Source organism: Ambystoma mexicanum, chromosome 2p (assembly GCF_040938575.1).
Source record: "Ambystoma mexicanum isolate Mex_15411 chromosome 2p, UKY_AmexF1_1, whole genome shotgun sequence".
NCBI classification, from domain to species: domain Eukaryota; kingdom Metazoa; phylum Chordata; class Amphibia; order Caudata; family Ambystomatidae; genus Ambystoma; species Ambystoma mexicanum.
In genome coordinates, this window is record NC_090923.1 from 1,211,516,960 (window position 1) to 1,211,535,564 (window position 18,605).

Consider the following 18,605-nt stretch of genomic DNA (forward strand, 5'->3'; position numbering starts at 1 on the left):
GATCAATTCGGATTACTGATTGGTTAATGGCAATTCTGATTTACTATTTTCATGTCCAAGCAATCGCATTTGTTTCGAAACATGCCTGACAAATTGGTGACACAAGCCCTGACTCCACCTAATAGATACTTCAGGACGATCAATCTCTACTAAAGCCAGAGCTGACTCAATCGTGAGCAGTTCGCACTCCAATTTCAAGGTGCAGAATATATGGGCGTGGTCGCTGGATAGGATCTGACTGATTTCAAGTGGTGCAGTGAGTAAGGATAGCGTACGAGTAACATATATAAAATCGATCATGGAGGTTTTTGATCCACGAGCCCATGTAATTTGCCACTTCATATCGTTACTCTCTACCATATCCATATCCCAGTCTCTTAGTAGTTCGCTAAATTTCCCTCTGCTGGTACGTGCTAAAAGGGAAGACTTTAGTGTTACATACTCGTTAGGATCTCTACTATCACAATTGAAATTCCTGCCTATAATAATTTCCAGGGCTTGATGCTTGCTAGATATATTTTCTAGACAAGCGTCAAGCTCATCAAGCATTGCATCAATCGTGGAGACGGCTGGATTACAATATAATTACAATATAATGCCACGATTAGAATCGGAGGGTATCTTAATGAATTAATGTTTAGAAGTACACCAAGTAAACTCGCCGATTCCCATATCCACTTGCTCTGGGAACTAACAGAATTATTAATTGCTGTTGCAAGGCCTCCGGACGGTCGACCTTGTAGAGATCTTTTGCAGGCAAACAATACGTAGAAAACCCAGGTATCGTAAAGACTCCATTTTCATTGTTTCCTGTAGTAATATGATCATGAGTTGATTGTCAAGGGAAAGTGACAAATACCATCTCATGAAATTAGCGTGGCCACATGAGTTTCAAGAAAGGACATTTAGTTCAATACTTTCAGGATACTATGAGGTAGTAAGCGATGTTTTGGAACCCAAAATGGCAGTAAGCATTGGTTCGAGCCACGGAATACCTTTTGTGGTGGATACTAAATTCAGTAACTCATGAATGTCGCGATCGACACCATTTTCAGGTTTATGGGCAAACTCTCCTGTCGCAGATGTTTCGACAACAGAAGGATTAAGATATGCCAAAAAGTCATTTGCACTTGCTTCGAATTCGAAGGTGGATAAATTGAGTCCCTCATTTTTTATTTCAGCTCGGATAAACCAGAGAAATTTCATAATGGTCTCGGAACTCAAGTAACATGTCGCTCTAAAGTTGTTAGTTCTAGCCATAGATACTCTCAAAATATCCTCCGATTTAACCATTCTTAGTTGGGGAATTCGTGAGAATAAGGCCAAAATAAAGGATCGATTAATACGGTTATTAGCCGTAGAAATCTTGTCCCCCTCAAGGCCAATTATATAATGTTTTTTGTCCACCAAGGATGGTTGCTCAGATGTTTTCTCTTCGAGTCGGGGGGTGGAGGCCCAACATCCGCCCAACATCCGCCCTAGCCATCTGTGGTGGGTGAGGTGGTATCGCCTTAGTTAGTGTTTCAGCATTGAAAGAACCATCATATAGGGCTTTCCTCAATATTTCAAGTGTTTCATGATGGGGATTCACTAAAGCTTTGCCATTATTGTTTTCAGGAAGAGACCTGCTAAGTGCCGAGCCATGTATGAATATGCGATTTAGGGCGGTTGAGGTTTGCGTCGCTTCAATTTCAGATGTGGATTTGGTCCTGGGATGGACATTAGATACCCGGACGGGCTCAGTGTCTAATTTCGTAACCTTGACCTTACCATTTGCCATACTTGAAATATTAGCATTACTCAGATCGTTTTTATTTGAACTTGAATCTTTATAGCTAGGTGCCACGAGGCATGCAGCACTATATGGTTTTCTTGGAGGCACAATGAGGTCGTTGTTGTTTAAAGGATCTTCAGTTGTGACGTCTCTTCTGGTCGTGCAACTTCTGCCCGAAATCAGAAAGTAGTTGTTCAGATTTATTTTGACACTTGGGATGGAGTCAGTTTCAGGCATATTACCAACTGTTCCAGTAACTCTCGTTTTGAGGGTGTCCACTGGTATTTTGGATAGTTTGATTATTGATTCAGACTTACAATTGGCAGTCTTCACAGGTGCCACTAGTTTTTTGGGAGCGGATTGGATCATTTTAATTTTATATAAAACTTTGGGTTTCAATTTTAGAGTTGGTATGAGTGCCTCTTGACTTTCTTTCATCAATTGCTGTAGATCTATACTTTCCTCATCAGAAATTACTATCACAGTTTCTGGTTCTACGGTCTGAGGGTCCTCAGATGGCGAAGACACAGAATTGTTAACTTCGTTATTACTATTCTTTTTTGACAGTGCTTTCTTTCTCCTCTTCGCATATCTTTTCACTGCTCACAAGTGGGTCTTTTTGGCTCAACGCGACAGAAAGGAAAATGTCTCATCAGAATGTGAGCTTTCTTGTTCCTTCTGTTGCTGCTGATTAAGTACTTTCGCCAAGGTCGAGGGACTGTCAGGGGAGTCGACCAGTTGAACCAGGTTGGATAACTGGAAGGCGATTGTTGAGTTCATTTCCTCTACTGAGGCTTTGAGCTCTTTTATTTCATTATTACAATTACATGGCAAAGTGGCAGTGGCACCAATTAAAGGCTGAGTAAGTGGTGCCAATGCCTCATGGCAATATTGGGTGCCTTTTTCAAGACGTAATAAAATGGAATTAGTAGGGGAGTTTGATAGAGGTTGGTAATTGATAGATCTTATAGTGTCTGCAGCAATTATGAACCCTTCAATCTTATCCATTTTAGAGCATAAATGGTGTAGGAAAGCTTTTATATCCTTCAATTCCAAGTGGGTCAAGTCATGGCCCTTGTCCAGTAGATCTAATATTTTAATAATCACTGGAAAGGTGCCTGAGGATCACAAGTCTTTATCATCAATGGAGATAAATCCTCCTGACATTGCAGCTTGAGAGGGCTTGATAAATACATCAGCCAAGTCAGAAGAGTATGATATGCGCAGTGGTGGCAATTCCTGATTGATGTCTTGATGTAAATCCCTATTGGGCTCATTCATAAAGCTTTGATTGCTTAATGGTTGGTGGTCTAACAAATGGTTCCTTTTTGAAGAACCAGAAGCAATTGGTGTTAACGTGCCAAGAGCAGCCATGTTTCTCATAGTGAGTTTGTACTGATCATTAGGCGGAATATTAGCCGATGGTGATTCTGAGCAACTTCCGAATACTTCGGCGGGTTGCCGTCGCGCTGAGCTATTCACATACCTCTGCAAGGGGGAGTCCGAGGAAACAGGAGTAGATGGATAGTTCGCTTCTGTGGCGTGAATTATAGCTACATGGGAAGGAAAGCTTGGGCAACCCGTAGTCTCCCCAGAAGTACCTGAAGTGATTGCATCTAAAGCGGCAGGTGCGATATACGACGTGCGGCCATGGCAAACACGTGAGTCGATGCTGGTAGACGTAAGGACGGTTGATCCAAAATCGTTACACCACCCGCTCTGCAGACCGCTGGCCATGGTCGATGTGCAGTAAAAAGATTACAGAAAATTGGGAAGAGAGAAATTAACTATTGGTAGTAAGTTGCAACGGGTTCTGACGGTATGTTGGACTGGGTGATTACGTGCGTGTAGGCCAGCAAGTTCTAATCCGGTTCAGAGAACAGGGGAAAAGAAAAAAAAAACAACTTGCCCAGCTGTGTCGGACGCGAGCACGTATTGAGCTTAACCCGTTCAAAAGATGAATCAGATTTTACATTTGACCAACATACCAAATAACAGCGAACAGCAAACAGCGTTACTTAGAGCGCGTACTTGATGCGCGTGCTGCTCAAGTTATATGGACTTCCGCGTAGAGGGGGCGGGGCCACCTAAACAAAATGCAAATATAGATGGTATTAACACTTTATATTCGTTGTGGATGTTGGTACTGGTCCTTATAGTCAAGTAAGGTATGCAATACCATGAAAGTCCAAGGAAATCCACTTGAGGGAAGGTGAACAGTTCTCGCGGCGTCCTGGGTCCTGGAGCAGCGTCTGGTCACAGCAAACAGCGCTACTTAGAGACTTACCGGTGTAGTCGCTGTGCAAGTTCGTCAGGTCACGGGTTCAAGTGCATTCACTGGCAATCGTCTTTAGGTTCCTCTGGATACCTCAGACTCTAAGGGGGACAACCAGATTCGATTCTGTGACAAAGGGCACCATCAAGGGGATCTGCACCGATGCACTTCTCCAGCATTGGATCTTTCATGGATTCACATGCTTAGAATATTCCCCGTCGTCAGACTGGAACCCCTCGGTACACATATATAGCCTTTTCCTATAGGAAAACTTCCGACACTTTTGTGTCCTATCTACGTCCTTTTAGGACCCGCCTACGCATGCTCCGTAGGCCGTCCCAGTATAAGAGGCCCGCCCCGCGGCTCCCCTTCAGATTTCAACTGTCTCCAAAGTAGTGGGATCTCCTTGCGTCGTCTTACTATTTTGTACAAGGTTGTGTACTGGAGTTGGAGTTCGAGAACATTTTTCCTCCATGTCAGGAAAAGCGCTGTTCCGTCCATGCGCGACGTGCGTATTGAAAAAAGTTTACGAGGGGGACGGACATATGGATTGTATATACTGTCTCCACCCTCATCATTCGGCTGATAACTGCGACATATGCAAAGGGTTTTCTCAAAAGACCCTCAAAGACTGAAACCGACGGCTGGTGGCATGGCTGAATGATGGAGCGGGGGCATACCCCCCTTCGGAGGTAGGCTCCACACAGTCGGCGAAAACATCACACCGCGCTGCCTCGTCGGAACCACCGGCGAAGAAATCGTGACCGACGGAAAAAGAATCATCTCGGAGTCATTCAGCTAGAGAATCCTCGTCGAAAAAATCTTCATCTTCACCAAAAAAGTATGACAAGGAAAGGCCGAAATCCTCCTCGGGCGATCACCATACATCGACCTCGAGTCGAGTAAAGGCAGGCCAAGTGTGGAAAAGGCGGGACCGCCTAAACCACCTGCTAAGTCACCGTCGTCGACGGCGGTCCAGTCATCGGCCTCCACCCTGCCACTGACGCATGTGGTAGCCACCGTCCCACCGACGACTGCGACGGTGACCCCGTCAACGGGGATTCTACAGGAAGCCTGAAGTTTTTGATCCGATCCCCCCGGATACTTTATTGCAAGAACAGGCTGTGTCGCTGTCCTCGGGGGAGGACAAGAGCGGGAGAATAGCTGGCCCGGCAGACCTCGGGCTACGACCCAAGAGGAAGGTGAGCTGCCAGAGTCGGAGTCTGACAGGGGAGCCATGTCGGATATCTCATCATCCCCCTCCAAGGATCCAACCTGGGAGTCAGAGGTGGAGTTAGAAACCCCAAGAAGCCCAGCTCACCCGTCCCCTCCAGATGACATTGCATCATTCCATTCTATGATGGAGAAGGCGTGTAAGGAATTTGGTTTGTCCCAGGAAGAACAGAAAAAGGACTGTTTTTTTGTTCGACCACATGGGTAAGAGAAGGTCTGTGTTCTCAATACCAATACTAGACCACGTGTGGAAGGAGGGGTTGCAGACAATGCGTCACCCTTTTTCGGAGCCAGTAGTGAAAGGACGCCTCGGGAAAAAGTTTAAGGCTCCAGAGCCTACCCCCAAGTGTTTATCCTCCCAACCAACGCCAGAATCGGTGGTGTCGGCGGCAGCGGCGAGGAAGGCGAAGGCCCAGCACAAGTGCACGACTCCGCCTGAAAACGAAGCAAGACGCCAGGATGCCTTTGGCAAAAAAGTGCTATCCTTGGGAGCAACCACAGTAAAGGCCGCTAACTCTCTGGCTATTGTAGCCAGATACGACAGAGAGATGTGGCACAGGCTAGCGCCGTTGCTGGATCATCTTCCGGAGGAGCATAGGAAGGCAGCGATGTTACTTGTCCGAGAGGGTGAGGAAGCCTCCAATCACGCAATAAACATTGCGATGGACCTCGCTGAGTCAGGCTTCAAGCAAGTCAATAATGGGGTCGTATTACAACGACAGTCATGGCTCAAGTGTACCTACTTCAGACCAGTGGTACAATACAAAGTATTAGATATGCCTTTTGAGGGAGACCTTCTATTCGGAGAGAAGGTAGACGAGGCCCTAAAGGGAATGAAAGAGGACTCGGACACGGCACGTTCATTGGGTGCCCTCCAGAGTGGCCGAAGCTACAAGTCTTTTCGTCCCTTTAGAGGGGCTTCAGGTAATTCCAGATTCTCTGCGTCTGGAGACAGATCCTTTGGCAGGTCGGCTTACCCCTCCCAGGGATACAGGCGTGCTTCCCAAACGGCAAACCGACGCCGGAACTTCCAGACGTCCAGGAAGAGACCATCCTATCCGTCGTCGAGAGACAAACAAAATAAAGATCAGCAGTGACAGTCAACACACCGTTCTGGGGGGAAGAGTGTCCGCATATGTCGACGAATGGGAACGAATAACGACGGATCAATGGGTGCTTGACACTGTAAGGAACGGGCACTCTCTACAATTCAAGCGCAGCCCTCCGCACATTCCACCTGCGTTCACCACTCATTCCCATCTGAGGATACTGCAACAAGAGGTAACACTCATGTTAGCAAAGGGCGTGATAGAATTAGTTCCAACATCACAGAGAGGTCAAGGAGTCTACTCAAGATACTTCGTCGTAACAAAGCCGAACGGCAAATGGCGTCCCATTTTAGACTTACGCGATCTCAACAAGTCTTTAAAGAGCCTAAAATTCAAAATGCTCACGCTGCAGGAAGTGATCCACGCCGTTCAAGAAGGGGATTTTCTAGCGTCCCTGGATTTACAGGACGCGTACTTCCATATTCCAATGTGTCGGAAACACAGGAAATTCCTGAGATTTGTAATAGGGCGGACTCACTACCAGTTCACGGTTCTTCCCTTTGGGCTCAAGACCTCCCCCAGAACGTTCACGAAATGCCTGGCCCCAGTAGCGGCCTGGCTAAGGAAGCAAGGCCACCACGTATACCCATACCTCGACGACTGGCTGGTAAGGGGATCCTCCCCAGCGTCGACCAACACAAGTTTGCAAGCCACCATGCAGCTTCTGCAACAGCTGGGATTTGCCATAAACTTCGAGAAATCCTCTCTGCGGCCCTCGAGAACATTGGTGTTCCTGGGGGCTCAGTTCGAGACCCAGTTGGGGCTAGTGAAGCCTTCTCTCGACAGAACCTCAAAACTCAATCAGCTGACGAGCCGACTACGACAAACCACCAGGCTCTCAGTGAGGAAATACGTTTCGGTCCTAGGGGCCATGGCATCCTGCATCCATCTGGTGGCAAACTGTCGCCTATTCATGAGGCCAGTCCAGGAATTCCTCGCGGACCGATGGACGCAGGACCAAGGATCGTGGTCAGACAAGATAACCATCGACGACGACAAGCTGCTTCGGACCCTTCAGTGGTGGCAGAGTTCCCACAATCTGAACAACGGTGTACCCCTACAGGAACCGGAGTTTCAGCGAACCATAGTCACGGATGCGTCCCTAACTTGATGTGGAGCTCACATGGGTACTCTACAAACGCAGGGTTGCTGGTCTCCAACGGAGTCACTCCTACACATAAACGTGTTAGAGCTCAGAGCAGTACGATGGGCCTTTAAGGCATTCCTACCACACATCAAGGGATCGCGAGGACGAGTACTGACCGACAATACGACGGCCATGTTTTATTTGAGAAAACAAGGAGGGATGCGATCAAGAACTCTTTCCATAGAGGCCCAGAAAACACGGCATTGGGCATTGAAGCACAGGATTTCCATCGTGGCTCACCATCTCCCGGGAGTGAGGAATTCGCAAGCAGATTCCCTCAGCAGAAGCATGGCACAGATACACGAATGGGAAATGGACACACTTCAGCTGATGAAAGCGTTCGAGAAGTGGGGCCACCCCCCTCTGGACGCTTTCGCAACCAAGGACAACAAGAAATGCGAGCAATTCGTAAGCAGATGGCCTCAGGAGGGCTCCATGGGGGAGGCATTCTCCTTCCCATGGACGGCATGTTCCTTTATGCTTTTCCTCCGTTCCCCCTCATACGGAGGACAGTACAGTGGATATGCAGATACAGTTGCCGGGTAATTCTAGTGGCACCGTATTGGCCGCGGCAACCGTGGTTCTCCGACCTGCTTCACCTGTCGCTGGAACAGCGTTTCCGAGAGTCCCGAACCTACTGTCCCGGGACAAAGGCACGGTGTGGCATCACGACCCGGACAGTCTCAACCTTGCAGCCTGGCTCCTGACTTTTCGGAGTTCGGCGCTTTAGACGTTTCGGAGGATTGTCAAAAAATTCTGCAGGCGGCTCGAGCCCCTTCTACCAACAAATCTTACACCTATAAGTGGCAGAGGTTCTGTGAATGGTGTCGAGGACAGCAAGGCCTACAACCGTTGACGGTAACGCCGGAACAAGTTCTACCTTACCTGCTTCTCTTGACGGAGAGTGGTTTACCCTTCACATCGATAAAGGTGCACCTGGCGGCCATCTCAAGCTTCACGAGGCAGAGACAGTCGTCTCCTCTATTCAGCGACAGACTGGTGAAACACTTCATGAGGGGTTTATTTCAAACTTTTCCCCCGGTGAAACGTTTCCCTCCAACTTGAGTCTCAACACAGTGTTGGCAGGCTTAATGAAACCGCCCTTTGAGCCTATGGCCACGTCGGACATGAAATTCATGACGTGGAAGTTGGCATTCTTAATTGCTATCACATCAGCTAGGAGAATCTCGGAACTGCAAGCGCTGGTCGTAGACCCGACATACTTGAGATTCTTTAAGGACAACGTGGTCCTGGCAACTAATCCTACGTTCGTCCCAAAAGTTCCGACAGTGTATCACAAACACTCGTCCATTGTTCTCCCTACTTTCTTCGCGACCCCATCATCGGCAGCAGAAAAAGCTCTTCATACCTTGGACGTTAAGAGGGCTCTGAAATTTTACCTACATCGTACACAGGAACTCCGGTCTACTCGACAATTGCTCATCGCATATGGTCCGTCGACGAGGGGAAAAGCAATCTCTAAACAAGGATTGGCTCGATGGGTCTCATCGACGATAGCGTTTTGCCACTCCAAGGCCGGAAGGCCGCTGCAAGGGCATCCTAGAGCCCATTCTACAAGAGCAACGTCCTCCTCAGCTGCATTATGGGCAGGAATTCCGCTGACAGACATATGCCAGGCTGCGGCCTGGTCAGTCCCCCACACGTTTACCCGCCACTACTGCCTTGCCGGGTAGCATGCGGACGAGGTGCAGATGGGAAGAGCTGTCCTGCGCCATCTGTTTCAGTAAGGTAAGCTCCACGCTGTGGAGACTCTGTTTTCTACCTTTTGATGACAGTATACTTTATGGGGGTAAGGTTATATGAGTTAACTTATTCCTGCTGTACATATGCATTGTGTATTATGGTGAGGGTATATTACATTACATTCTCACCGCCGTTTCAGATGTTACTGCTATACATTCTATTCTAAGCATGTGAATCCATGAAAGATCCAATGCTGGAGCAGGGAATAGTTTCTTACCTGTAACTCCATTTCTCCAGCATTGGTATCTTTCATGGATTCACATGCGCCCGCCAACCTCCCCGGAATGCAATGTATTTGCTTGATAACTTTAACCCTTCCTACTTTGGAGGGGCTGAAATCTGAAGGGGAGTCGCGGGGGCGGGCCTCTTATACTGGGACGGCCTACGGAGCATGCGTAGGCGGGTCCTAAAAGGACGTAGATAGGACACAAAAGTGTCGGAAGTTTTCCTATAGGAAAAGGCTATATATGTGTACCGAGGGGTCCCAGTCTGACGACGGGGAATATTCTAAGCATATGAATCCATGAAAGATACCAATGCTGGAGAAATGGAGTTACAGGTAAGAAACTATTCCCTTCTTGCATGACCCCGAACCAAGTCCAGAGATCCTCTGCAACTCGGCGGTTAAACTTCAGTCTTCTTACTGGTTTATCGCCTGGTGGAGGGCAGCACAACGATTTCCAGAGTCCCAGCTGAGTCTCAGGCATGCCCAGGTAGAGTTTTTAGCTGTTTGGCCTGCCGGATGTCCGTGCAATGACAAACTGCTGGTTCCCGGCCTGGCAGAGGAAATGCAGAGCGCATACTCCTATGACTGCAAACGGGGGAAGCAACTAGAGCAGAACAGGTTACTTTTTGGTCCCACCAGTCTTGGAGAGGAAGGCACCTTGCAAAGGTCTTCCCTGTTGATATGGAGGTCGAAGTTCTCAACGTGGTGGTATTGACTTACCCATTGCTGGTTTCTGCAGCAGTCCTCTGGCATACCTAGGTCGCCTCTTCAACTCCAGTGGGCGAATTGGTTCCTGGCTCCAGCTTGTCACCCTATATCCAGAAAATGGTCTGTGGGTGACCGAGCTTTCCATTAAGGACACTTTGCAACATTCAAACTGCCCCCAAGCCCCAGGAGAAATGTGGATTGGGGCAGACTGCCCCTTTCTCACTTCCTGCAATGCTGCACACCAAGGAGTATCTTTGCTGGCTTCTTGCAAGTAGCCTGCCAAGATGCACGAAGAAAGGGAGCCCGCCTTCACCTGGAAAGGAAGGACGGCTAACAAAGGACAGGTCATATTGAACGGGACTCAAAACTGGAAGGGGTGGCCATTTTAAGTATATGGTCCCCTTTAGTGCATTATCGTGGCTGCGAAACCAGCATGGGACAATGTATCAAAAAAATAGGTCCAAAAGTACCGACTGCACCATCCTGTCCAGAGGATGCCTGAAAAGTAGCAAAAAATATATTTTCCATTAAATACAGTTATGATAGATTTATTCTGACAAATATTTCATTTTACATTGCAGTTATGAAGAACCATGATGAACTGAGAACACTTTTTTTAACACTAGGTTTTACATTATTTTGTTGAACTTTATTTCTTTTAAATCCATACCATTCTTGTGATATTTTGAAAATTGTCAATTTCACACGTCAATGGGAACTTCCAATATTAAAAGGGCAAGTCTTTTGAAATAATATTAAAGAACATTTTAATAATTATTCACGTGACTTTAACATATGCAATTTGATCATAATACTAGGTGACATTTATAATTCATTAAATAGTATTATGTTATGTTTGCTGTTTTTTTTTTTTTTTTTTTTTTTTTTTTTTTAACACTGCTTTAAGTCACCACCATTGTGGCCTGAAAAAGCAGAGGCTTGTCCAGTAATTGCCACATTGGGCCCATGCCAGGAGTACCCAGACCTGTGTGTGCAGATGATTGGAAAAAGGACATCAGAGGAGAGGAAGGATGAAGGGGCAGCATAGTTGTAATTAATGTTTAACACAGTGTGAAAATGGCATTTTCATCAATATGCTAAGGGATGATTAGGGTAACAACATTTCTTCCGACGATGGATCATGTGTCTGAAATCCGTTGAGAATTCAAATGGTTTTGTTTGCCCTGATATTAATGAAATGATTGGCCCTCGCGTGTTTTAGATATAAAACAACCAATGATGAGGAACCGCTGGTACCCAAGAGTGCACACTGTGTTGGGCAGGTATTCTCTCTGTCATAAACGTATAGTTTAAACCATTGTGTGCCCTCCTTGGTACAGGATGTTTGCTCCATAGAGCTAGCTGTAACTACATACGTATAATAAGAAAAGTAGCACCCACTTTTATATTTACCTTTCATTTTAAAACCTGAATGGAGGACACTTTGAATACTCCTGATAGCATTTTATGCTTTTTATATTTACTTTGAAAAGCCCAAATTCGTTTTCTTCATCTTTTCATTAAAATGCCATAGTAGCTACAAGTGACGGATGTCAGACGGCTTTAAATGTGTTTCCAGTGTCTAGTAGTTGTACGGCGTGTCCTGAAGGTTACATGGTCTGCTCTGCCTTGGTCTGGTGCCTGAGTTTTCACTTGTGGCAACATAACTGCTTATGTCATAACAACATTAGGGCAGTTGATGAGCGCATTGAGGGAAGCTCAGCGAACTGCAATAACATCCCTTAAGTGAGCGTGAATGGTTTTTGAATGCCTCTTTTGGATACATTTGTACATTTAGGAGGCCGGATGGGGTGAAGGTGCTTTGGTGTTTAACCACAAAAATATAGTAACGTCTGATCATATCTTCTACAGGAGAACGATGTCAAGTCCAACATCAATAAGAAATTCTCTGCACACTACGATGCAGTGGAAGCAGAGCTCAAATCCAGCACAGTGGGTAAGTGCAGATGAAAGCTTAATGGGTTTGTTCTCTATCTCTATTCAGATGCCATACATCTCTGATAAATATGCAGTCTTTTTGCCTGTATTTTTACCGAGCCTTCTGTACTTAATATAGTATGTAAGGGTTGCATTATGTCTGACAGAGCCCCAATGGTTGGGAGCGTTTCGGTGGACTGGCCTGCTTCTGTGAGCCGGAGCTCCTTTCAGCTCGACTGCTGGTTTTCTTGTAGCAGGGTGACCCGTTTTCTCAGAATGTACAACATAGTGATTCTGTGGGTTCTCTGAAATTGATTTGTCAATTGTGCTGACCAGTTGTAAGTACCCCTGGGATGCATGCCTTCCAGCTCTCGTGTTGAGATGTTTTTTTTGTTGTTCCCTTCCTTCTAGGGTTGGTGACGCTGAATGATATGAAAGCAAAGCAGGAGGCTTTAGTAAAGGAGCGAGAGAAGCAGCTTGCCAAGAAGGAACAGTACAAGGATCTGCAGCTGTGAGTTTGGCAGTATCTACCCCCTGAAGCCCTTTTGCATCTCTGCTTTGAGTGTGGCAGTGCCCTCCCCTCTCTGAATTCTGTCTTTTCTGCAAGTATGACCGTGTTGGCTTCACTTCCCTTTCATGTTTGGGAGCAGCATGTTCTCGGCCCTCTACCTCACCCCTCATGATCTCACCCATGCCATACCCTCCCGCTGTGACCTTCCATGTGTCCTCACATGTGGAATCGCGTTACTTAGCACCAATTGATATCTGGTTTAAGTGGTGTAGTGCGTGTACCCTCCCTCTGCTTTACCTTCAGCTGTAAGCACAGCAATGCATCCCCTCTGCCTCCACTCACAACCTTCTTCCTCTTTAAGCTGTGTGTGTGACATTGCCCATTCTATTTTTTGATTCAATGTTAATTATCTCACCTGTGAGTGTAGCAGTGACACACCATCTTGAAGACTGGAGTGTTGTAGTGATTCAATTCTTCTTTCCATTCTTAATTTACCCAACTGTTTGTGACAGTGTCCCAATTCCACCCACAACTCCAATGATCCCAATTTTGAGATTGACAGCGTCGTGCCCCTCCTTCTTTTGTCACCGCCTCATGAACTTCGATGTGGTGTTGGCAGAATCCCATCCACCCCGTCCAACTTTTTCATATTTCCCCAGTCTTATGATCTCTGCTGTGGTTGTGGCGCTGTCGACTGAGCCCTCTCCCTTCGCAACTCCACCATAGGCAAAGCAGGGAGTATCAAAGCACATCCACAAATACACACAACTTTCAGTCCAGTCTTTGTGGTTTTTGTTGTCCCGTCTTACTTTGTCCGTTGTGTCCTTATGTTAGCGCCCTGATGCCTTTGGCGCTAGATAGATAAATCAATCACCATCGTTATTCTGCTGATTGGTCGGAGCTTTGCAATATGACCTTCGAAGGCTTCTGTAATTGCTGCTGAGTTGCAAACTTCTGAGGAGATCGTGGTTTGCTTTGCCTCATGAGGTAGAATGAAAAAAACAGCCTTTGCCTTCAGTAATGTATTGACGTCTAGAATCCTCTCTTACTTAAAAACGCAGTAATGGTTGTCTATTAGATTTTAATACCTTTTTATTGAATTTTGGAATAGGTTGCAGGCTGGCCTTTCAACTCAAAAGGGAAGCATCTTAGCACAACAGTCAGAGGTAGGAGGTACAAAGTGAATTCAGCGTGAGGGCTAAGCTAATGGATCCAATGTCGATAGTCCAATCTCTATCCTAGGTTCCTAGACCTCCCAGGACCGCGTTTCTCAAGTCAGTCGCAGGGATTTTTATTTTCTTTTGCCATGGTTTTGGTTCTTGGCCTTTGTCTTAGAACTGTATTTTGCTTGGACTTGCTTTATGGATTGATCTCGTCTTGGAAGTCGTCTTCCTCCTGGACTGTTGGATGAGGAGGCAAGTTGCCGGGGCAAGCCCTGCATGCAACCTTATACTGTAACTTCAACCCCACAATACAACCTGCATCACTGTACACTTGTAACCAATCTCAGAGTTTTTCCTTGCCAATTCCCAGGAAATTAACCTTTTCCAGTTATTTAAATTACATTTCTATTCTCCAGATATCTAGTCAGTATGGGGGAGGACAGTGGGGCTAATGGTGAGCAGACTAAGTCAGCCAGTAACGACATGGGGGTCGGCGGGGAGTACAATTAAGTAAAACTCTCACCTGTTCTCATCTCAACCATTTGTATTTTCAACCTAACTTGATATCTCGGAATGTATTTTTTCAAGGAAATTTCCTGCTGTGTTTGTGAAAATATCAGATTGTTCTCCTATGCGCCACTCTCAGCTTGGCTGTATACCACAAATTGTCTTCCTCTGCTATTTTGAACTATGCCTCCCAGTTGATCAGTTTCCTCTGTCTTAAGTTCTGAGAACGCCAACTTGCCCGAATGCCCCTTTTTTCCTGTGTTTCCTGTCACAAAAGTCAGTCTTTGGTATGGGAGTGCTGCAGTACCAATTTGGAAGCCCCTCTGCCATCATGGTTACTTTATGACTGCCTCTTACTGACTCCCCAGTGGTGCTGCTGTCTTCAGAAAAGGCTGCATCAAGTCTCCTCCTTGCAATTGGGTGAACCTGGGATCCTCAGTGAAGCAGCTAGTGTTTGGTTCTCTAACCAATTAACAACATCCTCCTGTCTCATTATGGAATTGTCTAACAGAATCTGGGTTTGCACCGTGAAATTTCACAGCAAGCTCTAGTAATACAACCGTCCCTGCATTGATTCCAATTGGTAGACTAGGGTAACAATTTCATCCTTCACATGGTTGGAAGAGCACAGTAGTTCTTAAATTGCTGCCTTTAGGTTTAATTCATCATTAGACAACTCATTCTCCCTGGGACCTTCCTCTTCCTGGCTTTACTTCATATCCCCCGCAGCTGCAACAGATCATGGCTGGAAAAAATCCTTCATTTCCAATGTGGCTGGTTTCTCCCTCGTGGTATGCTTCCCATTCGGTGCATTCACGAAGGTAAACAATTAGCATGATCAAATAACCAAGACCAACACGGTCTCACTCTGAACCACTGTATTAAGTTGCAGCAGTGTTACGTGGATCACTGCTTATTAGGCTGTTCTTTGGTAGGGTTCTTGTTCTCCTTAAAGCACTCCGTCCTGCTTACTGCTCCTTAACAGGCAGAACTCCACCCACTCCTCTGCACCACAGCTACATGCACCAATGGGGCCCTCATAGAACAAACCAAGTTCACCTCAATAATGCGCTCTTTCAGCAGTCTTCCCCTCTCCAGCATCCACTGATGTGCAGAGTGTGGTCACTTGATCCGTAAATCAATATAGGGAGGGCAGTGCCATTTTAAAAATCCTCCTGGCAGGAAACGTGGCTTGCACCGTTATTTCTGTATGTCGGTTGCCTCCGATTAACCCCATTCAATGTACAGAAGGAAGCAATGCTTTCCCCCACACACAGGACCATCTGCACTGCCAAGAAAACTGCACCATCGGGACCACAGAGCCATGACATTACACCCAATACTGGATCACTCATGGATTGTGACTGTTAATGGCCCGACTGCCCCCTCCCTGTCACCCTCCTCTATAACCTGGTTATTGTATTTTTTCCTCAAATATTGGGTGTTGGCAAATAGTTGCTGCCTGGAATAATCCCAGTGTCGCCAGCATCAATCCACTTATTGATATCTTTAGTTTAGAGTCTGCTTTGAGGATGCTCTCAGATGGCCCATGGTCTAGTGTCAAGAAAACCATGAATATGCCTTTACGAAAACAATGTGTACCTGTTAGGGAGATTTTTCATTTTGATGCCAAATCCGCTCTACCTATGAGACCCCCAGCACTTGGACTCTGGGCCTTTTTCTTGTTCTCGTGAATGAGGGAAGCCTCCCTTCCACCTTTGTTCTTTTTGCTCTGACCATGGGAACCTTGGATGCACGGATAATGACTGCAGGCGTAAAAAGAAAAGGTGTACAGCCTTACTGAACAACCTAGGTAGGGGACATTAGCCCCAGTCTACCAACAAAGGTCCCACAAACACAACCCACTAAGGGAGCATTACTGAACGTCTGGTCACTGGTCGCACATGCAACTGAGATTGCCGACATTATCGAGAAAAATAACCTTGATTTCCTTGTAATGACAGAAACTTGGCTGCATGAAGCAGCAGGCCCATCTATTGCCCTAGCCATCCCAGATAATTACTCCATTCTCCGTGTAGACAGACCTAATGCTCGCGGAGGAGGAATAGCCATTATCTTTAAAGACACTCTTAATATAAGACCAGCCATCCCTACGTCGCTGACATGTGAACCCCTCTCAATTAAATTCCAAACCTCACCGAACAGCACCATCACAATACACATCATTTACAGGCCTCCAGGACCCCCTGGGTCCTTTGAAGAAGATATCACAGCCCTAGCAGCCGACACCACCAAACCTACGGCGCAAAATATCATCCTAGGAGATTTCAACCTTGGTTATAAGGACACGAGCGACCCACACGCAACCTCTCTAGCCTCGGCACTACTAGAACAAGGCTATATTCAAGTTAGCACCAAACCCACACACGAAAAAGGAAGGATACTTGACTGGGATGCGATTATAAATTGCACCATCACCCTACCTGATCCGACTCCACTAGTATGGTCAGACCACCATCTTATAACCTTTGAATTGCATATCAACAACCTGGAAAAGAAAGAGCCCTTTATTGCCTCACACGGAATAAACGTAACATTACAGCAGATGCTCTAGTTCCTTTGGTAGCCCCCCTACTCAATGCCCTACCGGACACCAATGATCCCAACAATCTAACTAACATCTACAATGAGACCATGACTAAAGCCATTGATACTATTGCTCCACTAAAGTTACGTGAAAGTAAACCCATAGCCCAAAAAAGTCACCATTCCTGAAGTCGACAAAATCATTGCATCTCTTAAACCATCTAACTGCAAGGGTGATAGCTGCCCAGCTCAGATTATAAAAGATGCAGCTAGAGACCTTGCCCCATTCATTTCTAAACTTGTAAACTCCTCCTTCTCGAACAACTCCGTCCCAAGTAACCTCAAACAGTCCTGGGTTCTACCATTACTGAAAAAACAGACCCTTGACCCAGCTATACCCACTAACTACAGACCAATTACGACAGTCCCCTTTCTACTGAAAATTCTGGACAGACTAGCCTACTTGCAAATACAAGATTATCTTGAAGCCCACAAATTACTCGGTACCCGTCAATCTGGCTTCAGACCTCGGCATGGAACAGAAACTGCACTTGTCGACCTCAAAAGCCAGATCGATGAATTGAAAGACAAAGGAAAGATGGCCATCATACTTCTACTCAACCTCTCTGCGGCTTTTGATCTTGTGGATCACTCCATACTTTGCAACCACTTATCCTCTGCAGCCCACTTCTCCAGCTCTGCAGTTGCTTGGATCCAGTCTTTCCTCGCTAACAGAACTATGCGTGTGTTCTCACCGTCAGCAGATGCTGACCCCATCCCCATCACCTGCGGAGTCCCCCAAGGATCCTGCGTCTCGCCCACTTTGTACAACATTTTTATGAAGCCACTATTCGACAAACTGGACCGTCTGGGTGTCACCTACACAAATTATGCAGATGACACGAGATACTCCTACCCCTCTCAGGAACCTATGATACAGATGTCACGCGGATTAACGAAGTCTACATCATCATTCAGGCATGGATGGCCACACATGGCCTCTGCCTGAATGATGATAAGACAGAACTACTCCTATTCAGATCACCTAATAATAACCTTCTTAAACTAAGTCCTCACTACACAAATATCGTCATCGATGGGAACAGTATACCCATAGCCAAACATGTAAGAACTTTAGGTTTCTATTTCGATGCCCAGTCTAACCTAACAAAGCAGATCAACATGACCTCTTCGGCCACAGCTTACACTGGCAAGTTGATCAGAGCCTGTAGACCTGTACTATCCCCCACCAGTTGCCTTACACTGGCGAGAGCGCTCATACAATCCAAATTGGATTATTGCAACAGCCTTTATCTACGAGCAAACAAGTCCATTGTAAATGAACTACAGATTATGCAAAACAACGCGCTTGGAGCAGCGTTGAATATTCCTAAAAGAGAGCACATTTCAGAAACTGGAAAGCAACACAGTTGGCTCTCTATACATGACAAAATCGCACTAAAAACTATTTGCCTCACACACAAAGCGATTAACTTCCAAGCCCCCCCCCCCCCCATCTCACAGACAAGTTCACATGGAAGGTATCCAAAAGATGCACTAGATCATCTAACACACCATCCTTGGTGGTGCCTAGATACAATCTAAAAAGAGCCTGAGGTTCTAGCATCCCGGTATTAGCCACCCAGCTATGGAACACTCTCCCTCAGAACATCCACACCATTCAAACCTTCAACAAATTCAGA

At 46.3% G+C, this 18,605-nt stretch overlaps 1 protein-coding gene across 1 annotated transcript in view; it reads left to right on the forward strand.

Moving 5' to 3' along the window:
* The window catches only part of FAM50A (family with sequence similarity 50 member A), a 357,741-nt gene that overhangs the window by 38,504 nt on the left and 300,632 nt on the right, over window positions 1-18,605 (forward strand). Inside the window, exons 2-3 of the mRNA XM_069645472.1 lie at window positions 12,109-12,193; window positions 12,586-12,685. Coding sequence (XP_069501573.1) covers window positions 12,109-12,193; window positions 12,586-12,685 — 185 coding nt within the window. The remainder of the gene's footprint in view (window positions 1-12,108; window positions 12,194-12,585; window positions 12,686-18,605) is intronic.